This window comes from Sturnira hondurensis, unplaced genomic scaffold (genome assembly GCF_014824575.4).
Source record: "Sturnira hondurensis isolate 20B ecotype Veracruz unplaced genomic scaffold, ASM1482457v3 Scaffold0017436, whole genome shotgun sequence".
NCBI classification, from domain to species: Eukaryota; Metazoa; Chordata; class Mammalia; order Chiroptera; family Phyllostomidae; genus Sturnira; species Sturnira hondurensis.
This window is the reverse complement of record NW_028090067.1, coordinates 19,918,706-19,941,622: the sequence shown is the minus strand read 5'-3', so window position 1 is coordinate 19,941,622 and position 22,917 is coordinate 19,918,706. Positions and strand designations below refer to the sequence as shown.

The window sequence follows — 22,917 nt, the reverse complement described above, 5'->3', positions numbered from 1 at the left end:
AGGGTACGGCTGAAGTTTATTTTCATCGCTAAAGGGCAGGGGTTGCAAACCACAGCCTGCAGGCTAAGTCCAGCCCACAGCCTCTTTGTATGGCCTACAAGTTATGAATGGTGTTCAGATTGTTTTAATGGCTGGGGGGGAACCCCCCCAAAGAATGTTTCATGACACGTGAAAATTGTACAATATTCACATTTCCGTGTCCATAAATAAAGTTTTATTGGAACAGAGCCACGCATCTCGTTCATAGATCACCTATGGCTGCCGATGCCCTGCGTTGGCGGAGCTGAGTCTTCACGAGAGAGGCCATATGGCCCGCAGAGCATAAAGTATGTACTGTCTGGCCCCGTGCAGAACACGTTTGTCAACGCCTGCTGTGGAAAGTGCCACTGAATGAATGCACTGCGATCTATTTACTTAGGCTCGGCATTTCAGGTGCTTCCCGTCTGGGGCTGCGGATGCTTGTGTGTGGTCTCCAGGCATGCGTGGGTTCAGAGCCACCAGGACACGTGTCCCCACTGAGGGTGCTTCTCTCCGGGCTGGCTGTCCACCTCCCTGGGGAACTGTGGGCTTCCAGAGGGCAGGAGGGCCCAGCGTAGTGCTGGCACTGGGGGTGCCCAGGCAACTTTAGCAATAATGGGACAATTCAGTGCCTCGCTACAGACAACCCGGAAGTGGTTCTGAGCACGGTGGAGACTTGATGCCACCAGACAGGCGCTGGGGGTCCCGGGGTCATACGGGTGTGAGCTTCCTGGTCCTCCTGAGCTGCAGGCACGGACTCTCCCGTCTGGTGAATGACGGCGGCAGGTGAAGGTCCGGGTAAACAGGGGCCTGGAAACAGGGTCGGCCTCCCACGTCTGCCCTCTGACCCTGGGCCTCCATCTTCTTCCTAATTCACGTGGGTCTAGGCGGGAACTCACTGTAGTCGGTGTGTGGGTATCAGATGCTGAGATGGGGGGGCCCAAGACAGAGGAAGGCGAGGGGCGGCTGGGGTGAGCCTGGAGGGGGGGGGAAGAAAGGGAATAGACGTGAAATTGGCAGGTGAAGCTCCTGGCCCCCTGGCAGGACGGTCCTCCAGGCTTGGGTTTGGGTCTGAGGAGGCTTTGGCCGACTCGCCTGACCACTGAGTCCCAGGCTCCCTGTCACATTGTGTAGCACCCTCCTCTGTTGGCGTCTGGCTAGTGGCATCGGGACAGCATGTCTAGGACCCTCTGACACTCCTCAGGGTGGGCTGGTGGGGGCTTGACCACGGGAATGGGATGGTGTGTGGTGGGCCTGGCAGGAATCTGCACCCCTCCTTCCCCCGGACTGTGTGGGCTGTGGTGGAGGGTGGGGGCAGAGCTGGAGCCCCTCTGAGGCTCTGGGCCAGACCTTTGCTTGCTGCTGAAGGGCCAGGGGAAGGGGACACTGAGCAGGCACAGTCCAAGCCCAAGGGCAAGAAAGGTGCTCCTTGCAGTGCTCGCCATAGGGTCCAAGGGCACATTTCTGCAGGACCCGGCAACACATATTAACATTTAAAATGTGCATGCCCTTCACATCAGCTCCTACCCTCTCACACCTTGTCCTAGAAAGCTAAGGGCCCTGAAGACAATCTGCATGTACCAGGGGATCCCCAGCGGGGTGCCACACAGCTGCTGACAGAGTGACCCCGTCAGCTGGGCTCTCATGGCAGTATGTGTGGGTAAGACTCCCCTTCCTTGTGGGCTGCTGCCCTCCACTTCCACACCCCACTTCTGAGCCAGGCTGGACGGCTGCCTGTGCCTGAGGCTCCTGCTGCCCACTTGGCTTGGGAGGCGTGCTCTCAGGTGTCCCCTTGGTCACTTCCACCTGTCCTGTCAGTCTGTCAAGGTCAAACTCTGCTATTTTCTCTGCCCACTCTCCCACTGGCAAACCCAAAGCCCATGCCGACCTCCCCACCAAGAGTGGTCACCTGTGGATCTGAGCGTGCAGGAGCTCGGAGGCCCGGGGGGCACGCCTGGGCTCACTTGGGGCAGGTGAGGGTGCGGACAGAGGCAAGGGATCCGTGTCCAACCTTAAGAACTGGGCCGTGTAAGAAAAGCCAGAGAAAGGTCAAAAGAGAAGGTGCGGGCTGTGGTGGGGTCATGGAGGAAAGGTCAAAGAGGGAGATGTCTGCAGGGTCAAGTTCAAGGCCAGAAACAGTAGGAGCCACAGCTTAGTGACCTGAGTTTTTGCTGACCTCGAGCTTTGGTGGGAGGGTGTGGGGCAGGGAAGAGACTGGATGGGCTGGTTAATTGGAGGGGCCAGAAAATGAGGGTGGGAGGAGGGAGGGCAGTGAGTGATTTTCAGCCCCAAGGGTATGGGATCTTTGGGGAGGTAGAGAGTTAAGAAAAGTGAGGATAAAAGTGATCTGGTGCAGGTGCCCACTGGAAGGAGTTAGTGTATTGACCGCCAGAAGCATTTATATTTTAAAAGGAGGCTGGAGTGGGGTGGGGGACCGAACCCTGCAGAATGAACACTAATGTGAGGTTTCAGGCAGCCGAGGGACGGTTCTGGAGTCTGTAGTGTTTCTCTCGTCTTCGTTCTGTGGGAAGTAGGAGCTTGTCACTTCCCAGTTCCAACGCCCACAGAGGCTCCCCCAGGTTTCCTGGACGGCACTGGGCCCTCTGGCGCCCCTCCCCACCCAAACCTTTCTTCCAACTCCACCAGGCTCTTGAGTCTTCCCGCTCTGTACCTTGTTACAAGGTGCATTCTAGAAATGTCACCCAAGAGCTTTCTTGTGCTTAAACCCCCTCGCTGCCCCCGCCACCTCCACACACACGTGGCTGCCTCCTACTCTTCCTTCGAAGTCTGTCTCGGCGAAGACAAGGGGAGGAAGGGGCACATGTTCCCGCTGGGACGTCAGGGCGGCAGGCCAGTCCCCAGGTCTCCTTGATCCTTCTCTGAGGTGTCTGGCATTTCCGCAGGGAGCATTTTCGCTTTAATAATGGTCAGGGAGACCTGAAGAATTATCATTTAAAAAACAATGGCCCGGTCCGGGGGTCACCTCCCAGCTGGTTGGGGCCCCTGCCCTGCTTTCTGCAGCCCTGAGACCTTTGTCCTCCCACCTGTTTCCTGCTGTCATTCCGCTGGAGTCTGGCGCCCCCCGGTGGGACTCTGGGGTGCACACACTGCAGGACCCCCGGGGGTCTGTTCCCCCCTCTCCATTCCACCCACCCTCCTTCAGAGACAAGGAGCAGGACCCCCACTACACCCATTGGCCCTCCCCTCCCCTCCCCTCCACCCCATGCTGACACCCCGCTTTGAGGGCAGAGGGGGATGTAACTTGAGAAACAGAGTGTCCGGCAGCCCCCGCTGGCCGCACCCTCGAAGGAACTCCGAAGTGTGAGCAACTCTCCTGACCGGCCCAGCCAAGAGGGAAGTGACTGCTGTAAAAATACCAATTAACGCCCAGGAAGCTGTAACATTTCTGGGACCAAACATTTGACATTCTGCACTTGGTTTGTGTCCCCACATGGCCACTGTGGCCCCAAGGTCTAGAGTCTGGAGGCATGATCAGGTGGAAATGGCCCCGAGGCAAGCCCATCCGTGTGCGGCTCCGATCACTCGGAGGCGTTGAAAGATGTGACAGCCAGGCAGACGCCAGCGTTCCGAGGGCATCGTGCTAACGGCTCTGTGACACTCGCGCTCTGTCTGAGGGTTGCCTTCCAACGCCTGCTCCACGCTTCTCCCTCGTCAGCCACGTGGCCACACGCCGTCGTGTTCGAGGCGTGTGTGTCCTGAAGGACTCGCCGTTGTCCTGGCATTCACGCTCAGGCAAAGGGCTGGCGCTCCGCGATGAAACCAGCGGCCTGCCTCTGCGTCTTCCCAGCAGCCCTTCAGATGGGCCTTTAAAGAAAGGCATGGCTCCAGAGGATGCCAGGGATAAAGCAGACAAAACTCCGTGCCTAAAATAAAGGCAGTGGGCACTGCTTTCTTCTGCAGCTGGGGAATCAAAGTGTTTTCCTTTAAAATCGACCTTAGTCGGAGTGGACACCTTTGATCAGCACGTCTGGCCTGTCCCCCCAGGCTGGTGCTCAGAGCCGAAGGGGCTGGGTTCCAGGCAGAGGCAGAGCAGGGGCCAAGGCCTGGCCCAGAGATCAGTGCATGGCGGGGGTGGGGGGGGCAGCCAGGAGGTCCGTGCAGCTGAAGGAGTGAGGAGGCAGGGGCGAGATGGGGACAGTGCCAGACCCGGGGTGGGGGCTGGGGAGGGGATGTCATTGCTGCAGTGAGGGAGGGATGCGGCTGGCTTTGGATACTCGGTGGGCCCCACCCAGAACCAGTCTGCGGAGGGCTCCTGGGCCCAGGAGCTTCTGCTCTGGGAGCCTCAGGCTCTGCAAGAGCTGGGCTACAGTGGCCGCCACCCTGATGTTGCAGGGTCAGTCCTGAGTACCGTTGTCCCCAGACTCCTATGAGCTGCCCTACGTATCTGTGCATTAGATGACCCAAGTCTGGAAAAATGGCCTCTGAATGTTTAGCTCTCTTTGGAAGAGTACAGTTCGTTCGTTCATTGGACAAGTTTTTTCCTTTGCTTGCTTTGAGATTTTAAAATTGTAGCATAGAGTACTGATTAAGCATGTGGGGTTAAGGACCCAGAAGGACCAGCTCAAAATCCCATCTCTACCACTGACAACTGTGCTGTTTGGGTAAAGCTTTTACTTCCTGAGCCTCGGTTGTCCCATCTGCAAAAGGGGACAGTGCCCAGGGATGTCCGCTCCTATCATCACGTGGCTTAACAGGGATGCCTGAGAGTCTATGTTGGGCGGCAGACAGGGAGGGGGTGCGGAGCCACACACCCAGGAATGGCTTAAGGAGGGGTGGAGCAGTTCCTGCAGACTGAGAGGGGGACCCTGACAGGAAGGGGCGGGACCTTCTGAACAGTGGGAACAGTGCAGGCAAAGGCCTAGGAGCCTGGCAGGCCTGGTGGTGGCAGGGGCATGAGCTGAGGGCCAGGGCGGCTGAGCCGAGCTGTGCAGGTGCTGGACACATGGCCTGGGTCCCCTGGGCCAGGGACTTGCAGGGTGTTTTCATGGTGGCCCACAGTCAAAGGATGTGGCATAGTGTGCACCCAGCTGTGTGACTGTGGCTGGAACCAGAAGGCCGCAAGCAGTGCCCTTCCTCCACGCGGAGCGCTCCGTGTAGTTTTCTCAACTGCTGTCTTGACCTCGTGGATTGATATCCACTCCTTCCCGGGTCTCCTCTGGTGGATGTCCTCCTCAGGCAGGGTCAGCGGGGTGGCCGGTGGATCCCCAGGAGCAGTCGGGCAGGCTCTGGCTGGGAGGAGAGGGGTGTGCTCTGCAGCTGTCTGCTCTCAACCAGCAGTTCAAGTGGTCCCAGGTTCAAAGGAAGAACTGGAAAAGGGGGGAGTCAGGCGCCCATTGGGTGATAGACAAAGTCTTTCCCAACAAGGCAACAGACAGATGGCAGGATGGGGCAACAGTGGGAGGAGGCTGCTGAGGGGAGAGCTCTGGAGGCCACGCCTGCTGGGCGTGCCCAGCATGTGGGTCTGTCTGTGGAGGGACTCGGGACTCCTGTGGCTTCCTCACTCTCTCCTTGTGCCTGGTGAAGGCAGGCTGGCCCTACGGCAGCCTATGAATGTTCTTGGCCCCTGTGAATCCTGCAACAACCTTATAAGCTTGATATCGTTGGCCTCCCCTGTTGCAGGGGAGATGCTGAACTTCAGAAAAGGAAAGCCGCCTGTCCAAGGTTGCACAGCTTCAGGTGAGAGAGCCAGGATCCAGACTCAGGCCTGTGCTTTTCTAGGCACCTCGGTCCCCCTTTCTGGCCAGGCCTCAGCTTCCTAGCTGTCCCTGGGGCTTTAAGAAGTGAGGGATGGAAGACATGCCATCGCCGGGAGACACCATCTCCTGAGAAGTAGGGGTGGGCAGAGCGTGGGGGTGGCAGCCTGCGCGGCCCCGTTGAACCATCTGTGCCTGGCCATTGTGTGGGGGTGGGGAGGGGAGCACACGGTGATTCCTGATAAGCAACCAGGTTCTCAGGTGGGCCTGGGCTGGGGTGGTGGCCCTGGAGATCCAGTCCTGTCAGACACCAGGCTGCAACTGTGTTTCAGTCCCGTCCCTGGCTGGCCCACCCCAAGGGACCTCACCCACCAGGGGTGCTCTGCATGACCCACACTCACCACGGGCTCACACGTCTTCCGTCCAGAGGTTGATTCATGCCAAAGGGGGTGGAGGCTCTGTAGCCAGCCAGGGTAGGGGAGAGTGGGCAGGGAGGGGCAGAGGAAGCCTGCCAGGCAGGCACTGCAGATAGGTGGCCCCGTGTACGCAGGGCCGGGGGTGGACTCCTTCGTGCACTTTTATCCCACTCAGTGGCCCCACTGGGGCACACTGATGTGGCTCCTGTGGCTTCCCTGCTCCTCAGCCCAGGAATCCGAATTTCCTCCAGCCCACCACCCTGGGCCAGGGCCCCCCAGGCAGCTCATGAGCAGAACCCTGAAGGACCCCGAGGCCAGCTCACTGTGCCCTGGCCTAGCTTGTCCCATAGGGACACAGTCCCTTTGCCTGAACAAGTGATCGATCACAATGCAGCAGTCACCGGGGGCAAGGTGGGCCTACTCATCGGGCCACCCCAGTGGCCCTTGGGGGACACACTTCAAGCTCTGTGGGGTCTTCCTGAAGCCCCCTGGGCCTTTGGTGAGAAGCAGGCCCTGCAGGTCAGGCAGGGTGCCCTGCAGCCACTAGCTGGCCTCTGACTATGCCAATGTGTCACTTCTGCCAGGATTCTCTTCAGCACCCAGTGTCCACTGTGTTTGGAGCCACCACGAACACCCTTAGCCCTGTGCCAGGTCACAGTTGGCAGAGTTCCTGACTGCACTGCCTGGCCTGGATGCCAGCTTTTCTTCCTTAGCACAAACAACATGGGTTCAAACCCCAGCTCTACCACCTAGGAACTCTGTAGCTTTGGGCCTCTAAGATGCCTTGGGCTTTTTGGTTTTTTGTCTGCAAAATAAGGTTGCAGTCATTGCCTCATGGGATCGTCGTGGTGTTGAGTTGACACAGGGCATGGGGAGCTCAGCCAGAGTATGTTTTTGATACATGTTCTTTCCCCCTTTCCTCGGGCCATTTCTAGCCTACTGTATGCATGTGTTCCTGCTTTCAGCTCACTAATGACCTCCAGACCCCGGGACAGCAGCGTACCCCTCCCCCACCTCCCCACGGGCCCTCCCACCTCAGGCTCCCTCTGCTTCCCTGTTACACTGGGGACATTGCCAGGACAGGGAGCCCCTCCTGGCTTGGGACGGGGCCCGGGATCTCACCAGTACCCTTGAATGTTTGTTGGAGGTGCACATATGGTAGCTGCAAATGACCGTGAACCTGTCTGTAGCACCGAGCTGTAACTGGGGGATGCTCCACAGCCAGCTGGAGCAGCTTGCACCCCAGAAGGGGCCTCCTGGAGGCACAGGTCCAGGAGAGGGGTGGGGGATGGGCTGCTGGGGTCCAGGTCCGGGGTGCTGGCACTCAATAAGAAGGAGCAGGGGAGGCAATTAGCTACATTCACCAGGCCCGAGCCCAGTTGCCTTCGCTGGAGCCGTGGTCCCCTTCCTCCCGTTTTTTGTCCTGCCGTCTCCAGCTTGGCTGTCATCCAGCCACAGAGACGGCCTCATTGCTTCCCTTTTTGGAGAGAGCAGTTTCATCCGAGGCCTGGGTTTCCCTCTCTCGGGCAGATCTGAGCCACGGCCGCGCATTTCATGACCCTGGTCCTCTGACCTGAAAATAATGAATCCCGGAAGATCACAGGACAGTAGTCACCTATTTTTATAGCGTCCCCCAGAATTGTAAAGATCAGCTTAATTGCATTTGCAGATTCCATCATTCTCTAGAAGGAGGCCTCAAATACGGAGGTTTTTTTTTATTTTAATTTTTTAAAAAGATTTTATTTATTTATCTTTAGAGGGGAAGGGAAGGAGAGAGGGAGAGAAACATCAATGTATGGTTGCCTCACGTGTGTCCCCTGCTGGGAACTGGCCTGCAACCAGGCATGTGCCCTGACTGGGAATCGAACTGCGATTGTGTGGTTCACAGGCCTGCGCTCAATCCACTGAGCTACACCAGCCAGGGCACAGAGGACTTTTTAAGACACTTGGATGAATGCCCTCCTGCCAGGACACACAGGAAGGTGGCCACGTAGCGCTGACAGCATGTGCAGCCTCCCCGGCCTGACGTGGCCTCTCAGATGCTCGGAGAGGAGCAGGAGTCTCGGAGCAGGGCGGGGGGGTGGGGGTGGGTGGCGGTCCTGAGCAGGCCTGGGTGTGGCCGCCTTCCTGGTGATTTGGGTTCAGCTCCAACCTCTGGATGCCCAGAGGAGACCTTAGCCTGCTGTCTGCGCTGGCTGTCTCGCGGGGTCACTGTGAGAACCAAATGGGAAATTACAGGTCTTCTAAAAGCTGGCAATGCCCTCGCCCATGTGGCTCAGTTGGAGTGTCATCCCATACACCTAAATGTTGTGGGTTCAACTCCTGGTCAGGGCACATGCCCAGGTTGATTCCTGGTTGGGGTGCGTACGAGAAGGCAACCGATCGATGTCTCTCTCTCTCCCCCTCTTCCTCTTTCTCTAAAAGCAAAGGGAAAAAAATGTTTGTGTGAGGATTTAAAAAAAAAAGTTGGCTCCCCAATGATTCCCCAGCTGGGTCCGGGGACTCCGTAGGAGCTGGCCAGTGAGGAGGAAGGGTCCTGGGCAGCGCCCACAGCAGAAGGGAGCCCACTGTCTGTGCGGGACGGATGGACGGCAGCTGGGCAAGGCGAGCAATGTCCATTTCACCCTCTCGCCATTTGTCCTTCATGGTTCTCCCGGGACCCCCACCTGCCCTGCCCTGCCACATCTGGGACAAACCTCAGCCCTGAGCCGCAGCTCCTTGTTTACAAAGGGTGTGCTTCTGCAGTTAGAAAACAGCAACTGCCACCCCGAGGTGCAGCCCAGGGGTAGAAGGTGCGCTGTGACATCCCCACCTGCTCCACCCGCCAGAGGGGGGCTGTGCCAACGCATGACAAAGCCAACCTGCTGTGACACCAGTGACTGCCGTTCTTTGGGGGTGTCTTTCTAGTTGCCCAATAAGGAAGTCAAAATGTCAGCGTAGTCAGAGCTTCGAGGGATGAACCGGTGTGGAGGGCCATCTCTGTCCCTGTCCCCAGTCTTCTGGGGGGCCTGCCTTCCCTCCCCTTGGGATCCTGTTCAGGGCTGAGCTACTGAGACCTGTGCAGGGACCGGCCTGGCCTGGCGCCAGCCCGGCACCACAGGCGGGAGGCCCACGCCTCGCTTTCCCCCCACCAAATAAATCTCCCTGCTCCCTCCAAGCATCTCGAAACCACGATCTTCTCCCGATTAACAACCTGGCCAGCATGTTCTTGGCTGCTTGCTGCCGACCTCAATTTAGAACTGTCTGCTGTTTGGCTGCTGGAGAGGGAAGGTGCTGGGGGGTGAGGCCTGCCGAGGCTGAGGGGGCTTGTGCAGTGGAAGTCTGGCTGTGGGGGCGGGGTGCCATCTGCTGACCCGGCCCAGAAGCTGACCAGCATCTCAGGAGGCTGCAGGGGAGCAGGAGGGCCTCAGGCCAGGCCAGGATGTTGCTCTGGGGGCTTTCAAACTGTCTTCCTAGAGGCCGCTGTTGAAGACGGGTGGTGGGGAGGGGTGGGGAGGAGGCAGCTCCCATAAAACTGCCTTGGTGACCGTCACCAGACATCACGGTGAAGGCTAAACGGCCACGTGTGGAACACCACTGTGTTGTCAGAAAACTGCTCTTGGGGCCATTGCTAACTGTTATATTCTATAAAAATTTAACACGTTCTTCTCCGAGCTCAGATGCAGGCCAAGCTTTCTGTCTCCCCATGCCTGGCAGGCCTCCTCCTTCAGGCGGGGACAGCCCCGGGCAGGCCTGTCTCCCTCCAAGAGTCTACTGTCAGGAAGCACTTCTTTCTGCCACTCGCTTGCTTCCTTCCTCTTTACTTTCATCCTCACCTGCCTGAGTCATCTCCGGCTGCACCGTTATCCAGTGAGGCTCCTCGGCCTTTGGGAAGGCGACTGGTGGGAGTGTGGAGTCTGGAGTCCTCTAGCCCCTGGTGGGACTGCAGCTCCACCCCTGAGAGGTCGAAAGCCCGCAGCCTGCCCTCCCTGACTGTCAGGCCCCTCTTCTCCGTGAAGCGGAGCTCTTACACACTTTGCCATGAGTGTGTTGGGAGATGGCGAGTCATGCGTGTTAAGCCCCGGGCATGACGCCCGCATAGCTCCAGTGCATGAGGAACAGGGAGAGCCTCGGCCGCCTGGGAAAGTGGGCGGGGCTGAAGCTGCCTGGAGAGTGAGCACTGTCTCCTTTTCCTTCTTTGGCAGGAGGGCAGTCGGTGACCCACACTGGCCCCCCCATTGTGGTCACTCTGGCCAACAAGTCCACCCCCTTTGACTGCAGCATCACCTACCCATACACCCCAAAATTCAAAAACTTCACTGTCAGCTACTTTTATGTGGACCGCCAGGGCCAGCAGAGGAGGGAGAAGAGGACGGGCTGCCAGCCCGCCATGGGCAGAGAGAACCAGACCCTCACCACGAAGTGCAGGGTCTACCCCAAGCTGCACAACATGTCGGCCACCGGCACCTACTACTGCTTCGTCCACTGGCCATACTTCCATGTCAAAGGCAATGGCACCTTCATCCTGGTCAGAGGTGAGGCCTCCGTGGCTCTTCCAGGGAGGAGGGCCCAGAGGCCCACGCAGCAGAATTTGGGGCCCAGGATCTAAAGTGTGGGGTGAATACCTCACCTTTCAGCTTTGGCAAAGTGGAACAGCACATCCTGGAGGAACCGTGGGTTGCACAGGTGCCAAAGCACCTGTCTTGGTGTTGGAAGGGCAGAGGCCTGGGGTGTGGACCTCCTCTGGCTGCCTCTGGCAGGTGACCTGAGGGATATCCCTTTGGTCCCTGGGTCTCAGTGTCCCTGCGGCATAAAGCAGGTGCTGAGCGAGTGTGGAACGGGGCGTGCGCACTCGGGATGGTGGCAGCCTGTGAATGAGCACTCAGCTCGTGCATCTTCCTGGGGACAGGTTTCTGGCTTTCATCACACTCTCAAAGGAGCGATGACACCCAAAAATTAAGAGCAGCCTGTCCCCGAAGCTGTGATTCTCTGACCTGCCTCTTCTACTCCCGTTGGGAGGGGCTGGGGGTTCGGAGACCCAAGTCCTGGGAGTGGACCCCACTCCTGTAGCCAGGATGTGGCCTCGGGCCTGGTGTTCATGGCAACACCCCGCCTGTCAAAGTCTGGTGTGGGGGTGAGTGAGGTCCTGCACACGAGGCTGGAGCCTGGCAATAGGGTGAGCTGGCTGAATAACAGACACCAGCGTGCCTGGCTCGTGGTCGGCACTCTGCAATTTTTTGCCAGCTGGTGGATGGAGAGAAGGACGGAGGGAGGGAAGGATGGATGGCTCAAGGGAAGGGGCTGGGCTGTGCCCTTCACACCGCCCCAGGGTCCCCAGGCGTACAGGCCAGGCACCTGCCGGGCCCAGAACAAAGCATCCTCTGCAGCCTCCCACTGCCTGCCCATAAGATCACTGTTTCACCTGTGGAGAGGGGAGGCCCCAGGAGATGAAATGACTTGCCCAGGGTCCCACCGGCAGCTCTCAGTGGAGCCCGCTCACTGGGGCAGGGCACTTAGGAAGCCAAGGAGCCAGGACCAGATGGCAAACACAGGAAGGGCCTCAGCCAGAGCGAGTGTGAGAATGCGTACCTCAGGAGGGGTGGGAGTCTGGGGGTTCTTGGGGTAGGTAAGGGGGATTCTGGGAAAAGGAGACTAGGGATTGTGGGGCCTGGGGGTTGGCAGTGTGGGGTGTCACGGTGCCTTTCCTCCCCTGCCCTCCTCCTAGACACAGGCTACCAAGAACCCTCAAGGGCCCCCCAGAATGTCTTGCTCTTTTGCTCCATCGGCCTACTGAGTGTCCTGAGCATCCTGTGCACGGCTCTGCTGCTCTGGAAGAAGGTAGGGATGCACGCGCACACAGGCACAGCCTCGCTGCCCCTCCACCCCTCACTGTCCACTGGGCATGCTCCTGAGGACCAAGGGGCTGCCTGCTTGCCCCGCAAGGTGTACATCCTGGAGCATCCTGGTGAGGGGTCCTGGAATAGGGGTTCCCTGTGGCTCCTTGCACCAGGCCCCTCCCTCACCCTACCTGTGGCTGGGCCTGAGCTACCGACTGATCACTGTGAGTTGCAAAAAACCACAGCTCTTCTGCCTTTGCTGTCCAGGGTCTAGCCCCTTCTCCCTGGCCCCTGGCCCCTCCCACCCTGCCCTGGCCCCAGGCTTCATCAACCGCTTACCTGGAATCTGGGTCTCCCTGCTTTCCCACTCTGTTCCCCAGGCTCTTGCTTAGGTGTATAGTGCTGTCCCCCCTCCAGAGAGCAAGCCCTTGAGGGCAGGGACTGACACATAGTATGCACTTGTGGAAAGCATGAGTGGATAGGAGCCAGAGGTGGCCACTTCCAAGGTGGGCAGGATGACAGCGTCACTCCCATTTACAGGGGAGGACATGGAGCCTCCGCTGCTTTCCCGAGCTGCCTATGGCCATTCAGACGGGCGTATTCATCTGAAAACCACAATTAGAAGGGAATGGTGATGGCCAGGGATGGGGCTCCAAGGGGCGGAGCATCCTCGCACCTGTAACAAAATGCACCCACCTGATTCTTCCAGGAAGGCTCCCTCTGCATTCCCCAGGACGTTGCCCCGGCCCAGCCTCCCCATCCCCCCGGAAGGCCTGCCACTCCTGGGGCTCTCTTGCTCCCTCCCCTCACTGTCCCTCCCAACTCTCAATCCACCCACACCTGTGGCTGCAGAGGAAGCCTTAGAAAGTGCCAACCTGACCCCGACTGACTGATTCCCTGCCCTGGCAGCTCTCTGAGTAATGGCACGGTGGCATCCCGCCTTCTGTGGCCCTGCCCTTACAGCCCCCACCCTGGCTTTTACGTCCATCTGACCACTTTCTTTCTGGCAGTCTGTCCTTCTGCGTGTCCCTGACATGTCCAATAGTCTTGTCCCTGTGCTATTCCATGTGCGGTTTCTGCAGCCTGGGACACTTTCTCAGACTCCTCTCCCATCCTCAGGAGATGGTGCAAGCCCTGAGAAATCTGGTCCAGTGCTCTGGCAGACTTGGGGCTCCCGCCCACAGCCCCACAGTGGCACTTACCTCCCCGGCAGCCCCATCAGTCTCAGTGGGAGTGCAATGAAGCCAGTCCTCAGTCTTGCTCACCGTGGAGTCCAGAGGGGCCCTGCCCATGAGTTACACCCACCAGCCTTGGCAATGTCCAGGGGAGAGGCACTGCCCCCCCAGCTGTCTTGAGGTGGGCCAAGGCCTGTTTGCCTGTGACAGACACCTCTGGTGCAGGGGCACCAGATTTGAGAACAGGGCATCTGGGTTTGATCAAGGGCAGTCACTGACTAGGGGGGCCGGCCTCAGTTTCCCCCTCTTTTAAGTGGGAATTCCATGCCCTCCTCATCAGGCTACTATGAGGGTTAAACAGAAGTAAGAACCGGTCCCACAGTTCTTTGCAAACTGTAAAGTATGACGTGGGGCCAGTACCTGCCTCACCATCTATGAGACCTACACAGTCAAATGAAAGAACACAGCGGAGACTCCAGGTAAATCAGAGAGACCTGGGTTCAAATCCTACCTCTGCCACTTCCTGGCTCTGTGGCCTCAAGCAAGTCACCTGCCCTCTCTGAGCCTTCTCATCCTCCTGTGTGGAACAGAGATAATAAGAGGACTTGACTTGTGGGTTTATTGAGGGGGACATGAGACAAGGCAGGTAGAGTGTTCAGAGCCCCGCCCCCCCTCACCCCCCCCCCAGCACCCAGTGAGGCTCCATCTTCCTGAGCAGCCGTTGTGTTGTGACTAGGGGTGGCGCTGGCTTCTGCCTGAGAGTGAAGTAGCTCTCAGGAGCTAATCCTGAGTAAATGGGCTGGGGATTGGCAGGCAGCCAGGGTTTTTAATTAGCTTCTACCCAGAGATGAGCCTGTTGTTCCACTCTTGGCAGTGTGGTGCCTGCAACGAGGGGGCACGATCAGACAGCCTCCCAGGGCCTCCTCCTTGGAAGGAGCTGGCGGTGCCCGCCTCCTACTCTTCCTCTGAGCCCTTTGGCTTCCCACCTCCGGGGCTGCAGTTAGTGCTGTGGGCAGCAGCCAGCAGACAGGATCTTTCTGACACCATGCTGTGGTTCTGGCCCCACCCCCCTCTAAAGGCCCACGCCCCCCACCGATGTTTCCACTGCTTGTTTCCTTCACGCACTCCTGCACAGCTGTCCTGCCTGACCCAGGCAGGTCCACCTCTCTCTGGCCGTGCTGACCATCTGGAAGTTCCTCAAAACCTTCAGGACTCAGCACATGCTCTTCCCTCCACCTCTCCTCCCTCTTACCAAAAAAACTTCTCAGCCTTCAGGTCTTAAACGCCCCTTCCTCCCTGGTGAGGTGTCCATTCCCTCCCGTGTGCCAGAGGCTCCCTCCCTGCAGGTCAGTGAGTGTTCCACACTTTGGTAAAAAGTCTAGTCCCTTGTCCATCTCCCCACTAGGTCCTAAGCTCCGGGAGGGCAGGAACGGTGTCCATCTCTTTGTGCCACCAGGCTAACAAGGGGTGCCTGACAAGAGTGTGTTGGTTGGTGGAGGGCCACCTAAGTGCCACCCAAATGCTAAGCTCTTACTTTCTTCCTTCCCTGAATTCTTGCAGTAATTTTGCAGAGGAGGGTTACTGATGAAGGAACCAAGGCCCTGTGAGGGGAAGGGAGCCAGGGAGGGCAGAGCGGGACAGCACATCTGGTCCAGCCGTGTTGGCTCAGCTCTGCTCCCAACAGTCGCCCAGTAGCTAGGGACCCCGTCACACTGGCACTGCCCTGCAGCTCCCGCCTCCCCAAGTCCAGCCCTGGGTCCATGGGCAGTGCCTCATGGGGTCTTATCATCGCCAGATTCTCCAGGCAGATGAGTGGTCAGACGCAGGTCTTGGAGGCATTTGGCACGATTCCCTGGAGAGGGTGGGGGAAAGGTGCTGAGTGATCACTTTCTGTGTGGCCTCATGACAACCTGCCATCCTTTCCCCTGGTGGGTCTGTGCAGGGAGGGAGACTGGGGAGTCACTTGTCCCCAGCCCTGACAGTCTGACTTGCTTCCTTGCAGAAACAGATGAAGGGTTCACACAAACGCCCAGCCCGGAAGGGTCCATCTCCAGCCCTGGCTCCTGGCCTGGCTGCAAGCACAGCCGGACCAGAGGAGCCTCCAGCCGAATCCCTCTACACGGTGAGTCCTGGGGCCTCATGCCCCTGCCTCTCGGGCCTGACGTGAGGTCTGGTTCCCTGGCTTGGTCGTGCACCAGCTGTGACCTCTCAGAGCCTTAAGTTCCTCATCTGTAAACCAGGGACAAGAAGTCCTACCTGCTGGGCTCTCTATGAAAGTGAAGGGAGATTACGTGAAGTGCCCAGGGCCTCCCTTGGCCCGCTCGTCCACTTCTGGAATAAGGGGTAGCAGGCATGGGTTGTTCAGGAATAAGGAAAATTTCTTCATCCAACCATATGATGCCGTTGACCGGCTCCCCAACTCCTTCCTGTTTTTATTGCACAAACGACATCGCAGCAACAAGAATCACAAAAAGAGGAAAAGGTCCGGCACTGTCCCGAGCCCTTCACTCATCAATGACTTTTAATTCTTCACATGACCCCTCCTCACCACATATGGACATGGTTTTATGTCCTTACGATGGATCAAGAGGAGATACGGTGGGGACAATTTTCCACCTGCCCTTGCATTCCCCATCATTGCAGTGGCCTCCGTCGTTGTCTGGGGCAGAGGTTCAGCCCCATGCCCAGCCGAGTGTGCCCGCCCAATCCAGCTGCCCACCGGCTGGCATGCAGCCACGCTGCCTGGCGGCTGGGAAGGCAACGAATGTTCTTGCTCAGTTACATCCATTTTACACAAGTAACCTTGCTCATTGTAGAGAAAGTGAAGAATAAATACGCCACCCGGTGTCAGCTGGGCTCTCCATGAGGACTGGAGCTGTCAGGTTGGGACCTTAGCCTCACACCTGGGGGGTGGAGCCCTGTAGGCTCCCCAGGAGCGTGTTCTTGGGCTGCCTCAGACACTAGAATTCTGTCCCCTCCATCCTGACTCACACGTGGGCCCCGGGCTCTTCCTCAATCTCCACAAAACCCCACACAGAGGGCGTTCAGAGTAAGACTCTGTTTTCTGAGGATGGGGGCAGATGGGGACAAGGCAAAGGGATGTCCCCATGGGGCCATGCTGATGGCTCCAAGCAGAACAGAAGGATGCCAACTCACTCAGGGTCTTCGGGGCCTCCCCCGGGAATTCCCACCAGCCTCGGCTTCCCACGTGGCTCCAGACTTCCCCACATTCTCTCTTCCCTCCCAGCAACTCATCACGGTGTTTTCCCACGAGGACTTCTGGTGTCAGCTGCTAAATAGAGCACTTCTCTCTCTCCACACACACACGCACTCACGCACACATTCGCTCTCTCATATATATATATATATATATATATATATATATATATATATCAGAAAGAAAAAATAACCATTATCCTAATTCTGTCTCCTTCCAGGATAAATACTAGTGACATTGACTTCTATGCCTTCTAGTCCTTTAATAAAAATACATACAGAGACCCATACATGCATTCATACTTCTTTTTACTGAAGTAGCATAGCTGGTTTTTTCCCATGTTATACTGTCTCAAGAACATCTTTGCACATGGATAAACATTCTCTTGCAAGCTTATTTGGATGACAGAGACTCCGTTTTGCATGGAACACCTTTCCCGCCTGTGTTGAGACTCCACGGAGGCTCAGTCGGACGTCTCTGGAGTGTGGGAGAGAGGCCCCCCGCCCCCAGGGCTTTGCAGGGCAGCTTGGAGAGTTTGAAGACCAGAAAGATGTGAAGGGAAGCCACAGGCTTTGCTATCCCCTGAGACCAGTCCCTACCAGCTGGGACTGGACCTGAGCAGATGAGAATGCCATTAACCACAGGGATGATATTGTCCGGAGCCATTTGTTGAGTACCTACTATGTTCCAGGCACTGTGGTAGGACTTTAAACTATTACCTTATTAATCCTCATAAGGTTTTAGGATATAAGTGCTGTCCTCATTGTTTCTTTAAAAAACCTTTTTTTAAAGCCCTGGCTGGTGTAGCTCAAGTGGATTGAAAGCGGGCCTGTGAACCAACCAAACGATTGCGGTTCGATTCCCAGTCAGGGCACATGCCTGGGTTGCAGGCCAGGTCCCCAGTAGGGGCCATGTGAGAGGCAACCACACATTGATGTTTCTCTCTCCCTTTCTTTCTCTCTCCCTTCCCTTCTCTCTAGAAATAAAAAATAGATCAATAAATAAAGCTTTAAACTTTTTTAAAAAATAAAATAAAAAATCTTTGTTTTAAAATCCTTACCTAAGAACATTTTTTTATTAAGGACTTTATTTATTTATCTTTAGAGGGGAAGGGAAGGAGAGAGGGAGAGAAATATCAGTGTGTGGTTGTCTCCCATACAACCCCTGCCCGGAACTGGCCTGCAACCCAGGCATGTGCCCTGACTGGGAATCGAACCGCAATCGTTTGGGTGGTTCACAGGCCTGTGCTCAATCCACTGAACTACACCAGCCAGGGCTAGAACATTTTTATTTTATTGCATTTAAAGGGAGAGGAAGGGGATAGAGAGGGAGGGGGAAAGGGAAGGAGGAAGATGGAGAGGGAGAGAGAGAGAGAGAGAGAAACATCAGTGTAACAGAGAAACATGGATTGTTTGCCTTTCATAGGCTCCTAGACCAGAGATTGAACCCACAATATAGGCATGTGCCCTGACCAGGAAGCAAACCCACAACCTTTCAGTTTATAGGAGGATGCTCCAACCAGCTAAGCCACACTGACTAGGGCTCCATTTAATTTTCCAATTGTCTATTGCTGGTATGTAGAAGTGTAATTGATTTTTTAAAGACTTTATTTTATTTTATTTATTTAATTTTACATAGAGGGGAAGGGAGGGAGAAAGAGAGGAATAGAAATATCAATATGTGGTTGCCTCTCACGTGCATCCCACTGGGGACCTGGCCTGTAATCCAGGCATGTGCCCTGACAGGGATTCGAACCAGCAACCCATTGGTTCATACCTGGCACTCAATCCACTGCTGACTGATTTTGAAGACGTTTTCTTTTAATTTTTTTAAAGATGTATTTATTTATTTATTTTTAGAGAGAGAGGAAGAAAGGGAGGGAGAAAGAGAGAGAGAAAGAGAAACATCAATGTGTGGTTGTCTCTTGTGCACGTACCCCCGGCAGGAGACCTGGCCTGCAACCCAGGCATGTGCCCTGACTGGGAGTCAAACCGGCAACCCTTTGGTTTGCAGACCAGCACTTAATCCACTGAGCCACACCAGCCAGGGCAGACTTTTTAACATTTTTATTGATTGTGCCATTACAGTTGTTCTGATTTTTGCTCCCCTCCACCCTGCACCCCCTTCTCCCTCAGGCAATCTCCCCACCATTGTTCATGCCCATGGGTCATGCATATAAGTTCTTTGGCTACTCCCTTTCCTATACTGTGCTTTACATCCCCATGGCTATTCTGTAACTACCTATTTGTGCTTCTTAATCCCCTTACCTCTCAACACCCTCCCGTCCATCTCTTTATCTTTATTTAGCCTTTGGCATTTTAATTACAATGTGTCTTGGGGTGGGCCTCTTTGAGTCCCTCTTGGTTGGGACTCTCTGTGCTTCATGAACTTGCATGTCTATTTCCTTCACCAAATTAGGGAAGTTTTCTTTCATGAGCTTTTCAAATAGATTTCTAACTTCTTGCTCTTTCTCTTCTCCCTCTATGCTCTTTCTCTTGCACCCCTATGAAGCAAATGTGGGATTGCTTAAAGTCGTCCCACAGGCTGCTGACGCTATCCCCGTTTTTTTTGGATATTGTTTTCTTCTTGTTGTTCTGCGTGGTTGTTTTTTCCTTCTTTATGTTTCATATCATTGAGTAGATTCTTGGCTTCATTCACTCTAGTGTTGTTTTTCTATAATTGTTCTTTATTTTAGTGTATCTTTCATTTCTGACTAATTCTTTTATGCTGCTGAGGTCCTCCCTAAATCTCTTGAGCATCATTATAACCAGTGTTTTGAACTCTGCATCTAATAGGTTGCTTATCTCCATTTCATGTGGCTCATTTTCTGGAGTTTTGATCTATTTGGGCCACGTTTCCTTGTCTCTGCATTTTGGCAGCCTCCCTGTGTTTGTTTCTATGTGTCAGGTAGAGCTTCTTTGACTCCATGTCTTGATAGTGTAGCCTAATGTAGTAGGTATCCTGTAGGGTCCAGTGGCACAGCCTCCGCTATTATCCAAGCTGGGTACTCAAGGTACACCCTTTGTGTGGGTTGAGTACACCTTCCTCTTGTAATGAGCCTTGGTTACTGTTGGCAGGTCTATGGGAGGCATTTACCCAGGCCAGTCAGCTGTAAGGACTGGCTGAGACCACTGACCACCAACCTTTACCCTCCATGGAGGATCAGCTATGCAGGGACGGGTAGTGGGGCTCCGATGTGGTCTGTAGTTGTCCAGTGGATGCGCTGGCCTTGGAGTTTCCCGGTGGTGCAGGCCAAGGTCAGTTCCCACCTGTGTTTTGCCCAGAGCCACCCTGCTTGAGCCATAAAGCAATCTGAGATAGCTGCTACTTGTGCTGGGCTTGGAGATTTCCAAGATGAAGCCAAACTGTGAATCTAGGCTGCTAGTCCTGGGCCCGGGGCTCACTGAGGCCAGCTGCTGTTCATTTGAAAGGACTTAGGAAGTTGTGCAGCATGAGCCAAGACCAGCCATTCACATACAAAAGCAGCTTGGGTGGGCCCATGAGTTGGATGGGGCAGAGTCTCTGGGGATCTCCAAGGTGTGTCAAACAGTGTTAGCCAGGTTGATGCAATCTTAGATGCAGCACAGTCTGCAGATCTGTGGGGGGAGGACCCAGGAAAGGGACAATGGCCTCTGTTCCTCTTGATGCCAGAGACCTCAGCCTCCCCCGCCACCACTGCTGCCACCCAAGCCGCCACCCTGGCATTAGAGCCCAGAGGGAGTGAGTCTGAGTAGGTGAGTCTGTGTGTGGGTTCTTTAAGAGGAACTGCTTGGGGTTCCAGAAATTTCTTCCACTGACTCGATCCCCACTGGTTTTTGCAGCCAGAAGGTGTGGGGACTTATCTTCACGGCACTGGAACCCTGGGCTAGGAGGCCTGGTGTGGGGCTGGGGCTCCTTGCTCTCGAGATATCCCTCCTGAGTTTTCACCCACCGCACCTGAGTGAGGGACCAGCCTGTTCCACGCCTGCTCTTCTCCCACCAGTCCAGATGGATGTGGTCTCTTTGCTTCCGTAGTTGTCGAACTTCCATTCTACTTGATTTCTGTCGATTCTGAGCAATGGTTGTTCTATGTTAGTTGTAATTTTGTTGGGGTTGTGCGAGGAGGGGAGCCATGTCTGCCTACACCGCCATCTTGACTGGAAGTCAAGATTGATTTTTGTATATTGACTTTTTAAATAGAGTGACTGTGCTGAGTTCATTCATTGATGCTAATAGTTTCCCTGTAAATTCCTTTGGATTATGTATGCACACAGCTATGTCATCTAGGAAAGTGGAAGTTACATTTCTTCTTTTCCAATCCTCATACCTTTTATTTTATTTTTTCTTGCTTTATTGTTCTGCCTGAGACCTCTGGTGTGATGGGGAATAGGAGTGGTGACAGCAGCATCCTTGTCTTGTCCCTGACCTCTAGGGAAAGATTTTAAAAATTTTTTATTTTATTTTATTTATCTTTAGGGGGGAAGGGAAGAAGAGAAGGAGAGAAATATCAGTGTATGGTTGCTTCTTATGAGTCCCCTGCTGGGAACTGGCCTGCAATCTAGACATGTGCCCTGACTGGGAATTGAACCGCGTTCCTTTGGTTCGCAGGCCCATGCTCAGTCCACTGAGCTACACCAGCCAGGGCTAAAAAATATTTTTTTGTATTTTTATTTATTTATTTTTAGAGAGAGGGGAAGGGAAGGAGAAAGAGTGGGAAAGAATAATCAATGTGTGGTTGCCTCTCATGTGTCCCCTTTTTGGGTCCTGGCCTGCAACCCAGGCATGTGCCCTGACTGGGAATCGAACCTCGATCCTTTGGTTCACGGGCCCACACTCAGTCCACTGAGCCACACAAGCCAGGGCTAGGGAAAGATTTTTGATACTCCTTCTGCTACTCTCTATGGAGGGATACTTAGATGATTGATTTTCAATCTTTCTTCTTTTTTAATTTATGCAATCAAAGCTATGAACTTCCCTTTATGTATGGCTTTAGCTGTATCCCACAGTTTTGACATATTGTATTTTTAATTATCTTTCAGTTTAAATTTTTCATTGAGATTTCCTCCTTGCCCCATGGGTTATTTGAAAGTTCTTTGCTTAATTTTCAAATGTTTAATTATTTTCTAGTTATTATCCTGTTTTTTTTATTTCTCACTAATTCCTCTGTGACCAGAGAATATAGTCTGTATGATTTTAACCCCCCGAAGCCTTTTGAGACTTGCTTCATGGATCAGCTTACGACACTCTGTGCGCCGATGGAAAGAACTTGCAGAGCGCACTGTGCGTGGCTGCGTTGAGTGTTTGCTTGTGTCAGTCAGGCCAGGTTGATGCTATTAAAATACCCCACGCCCTTATTTGGTTTTTTATCTAATGAATGTTAAGAGGAGTGAGTTAAAATCCACCCATGTAATGGTAGATTTGTGTATTCTCCTTTAAATTATGTCAATTTTTGCTTTTTATTCATAGGGGGAAGTGCTCAGGATATATTAATACATGGGGATAAAAAGCTATGGTTCTCTGATTTTTAAAAATTTTCTTAGTTTATCTATTATCCCTGGCTGATGTGGCTCAGTGGGTTGGGCATGATCCTGTAAATTGAAAGGTCACTGGTTCGATTCCCCATCAGGGCACAGGTCTGGGTTGCAGGTTCGGTCTCCAGTCTGGATACATGTAAGAGGAAACTAATTGATACTTCTCTCTCACATTGATGTTTCACTCTTTCTTTCTCCCTCCCTTCCCCTCTCTCTAGAATCAATAAAAGAAAAAAATTGTTTAAATTACCCATTAAGCAGCATGGATTTGGAGGAGGCCGGACAGCCTGGGGTTCAAACCTGGTTGTTTTGCTCATGAGTCCTGCCACTCAACCTGTCTGAACCTTGGCTCCCTAACCTGTAAAATGGGGCTAATGGTACGATACTACATTTATAGCTCGTGGATGTGCTATGATTTCTTCCATCTTAAATTCCTTGGTGGAGCCCACATGCCCCTCCAGCAGCTCCGCTCTTTCTCCAAAACGCCTTAGAACTGTCGGTACTCAGTCTCTCTCTCTCCTTCCCTGCCCACCGCAGGCTTTCTGCCCCCTCTTCTCTTCTCAAGGGCTCCGCTGGCCCCCACACCATCACGCCCACTGGTCAGCTCCTGGCCATCACCTGCCCTGATGCGTAAGGGGCATCTCACACCGCTGGGAGCTCCCTCCTCCTTGACACACTTTCTTCACTTGCTTCTGGAACATTCCACTCTCTCCTGATGCCCCCCTTGACTCACAAACATACCTCTCCAGTCTCCTTCACTGGTTCCTCCTCAGGGACCCATGGAACCCTGGCCTCTAAACCTTGGGGTCCAGTTCTGGGACCCTTTCTTTTTTCTTTTTTTTAAATTTATTTATCTTTAGAGGGGAAGGGAAGGAGAGAGGGGGAGAAGTATCCATGTGTGGCTGCCTCTCATGCGTCCCCTGCTGGGAACTGGCCTGCAACCCAGGCATGTGCCCTGACTGAGAATCGAACCGCGATCGTGTGGTTCGCAGGCCCGCGCTCAATCCACTGAGCTACACCAGCCAGGGCGGGACCCTTTCTTTTTGATCCT

The 22,917-nt window shown here is 54.7% G+C and overlaps 1 protein-coding gene across 2 annotated transcripts in view; it reads left to right on the top strand.

The window, feature by feature from the left end:
- NFAM1 (NFAT activating protein with ITAM motif 1) overlaps window positions 1-22,917 on the top strand; it is a 31,903-nt gene that overhangs the window by 3,584 nt on the left and 5,402 nt on the right. For both annotated transcript variants that reach the window (XM_037068347.1, XM_037068349.1), the window contains exons 2-4: window positions 10,333-10,662; window positions 11,853-11,965; window positions 15,142-15,261. In XM_037068347.1, coding sequence (XP_036924242.1) covers window positions 10,333-10,662; window positions 11,853-11,965; window positions 15,142-15,261 — 563 coding nt within the window. The remainder of the gene's footprint in view (window positions 1-10,332; window positions 10,663-11,852; window positions 11,966-15,141; window positions 15,262-22,917) is intronic.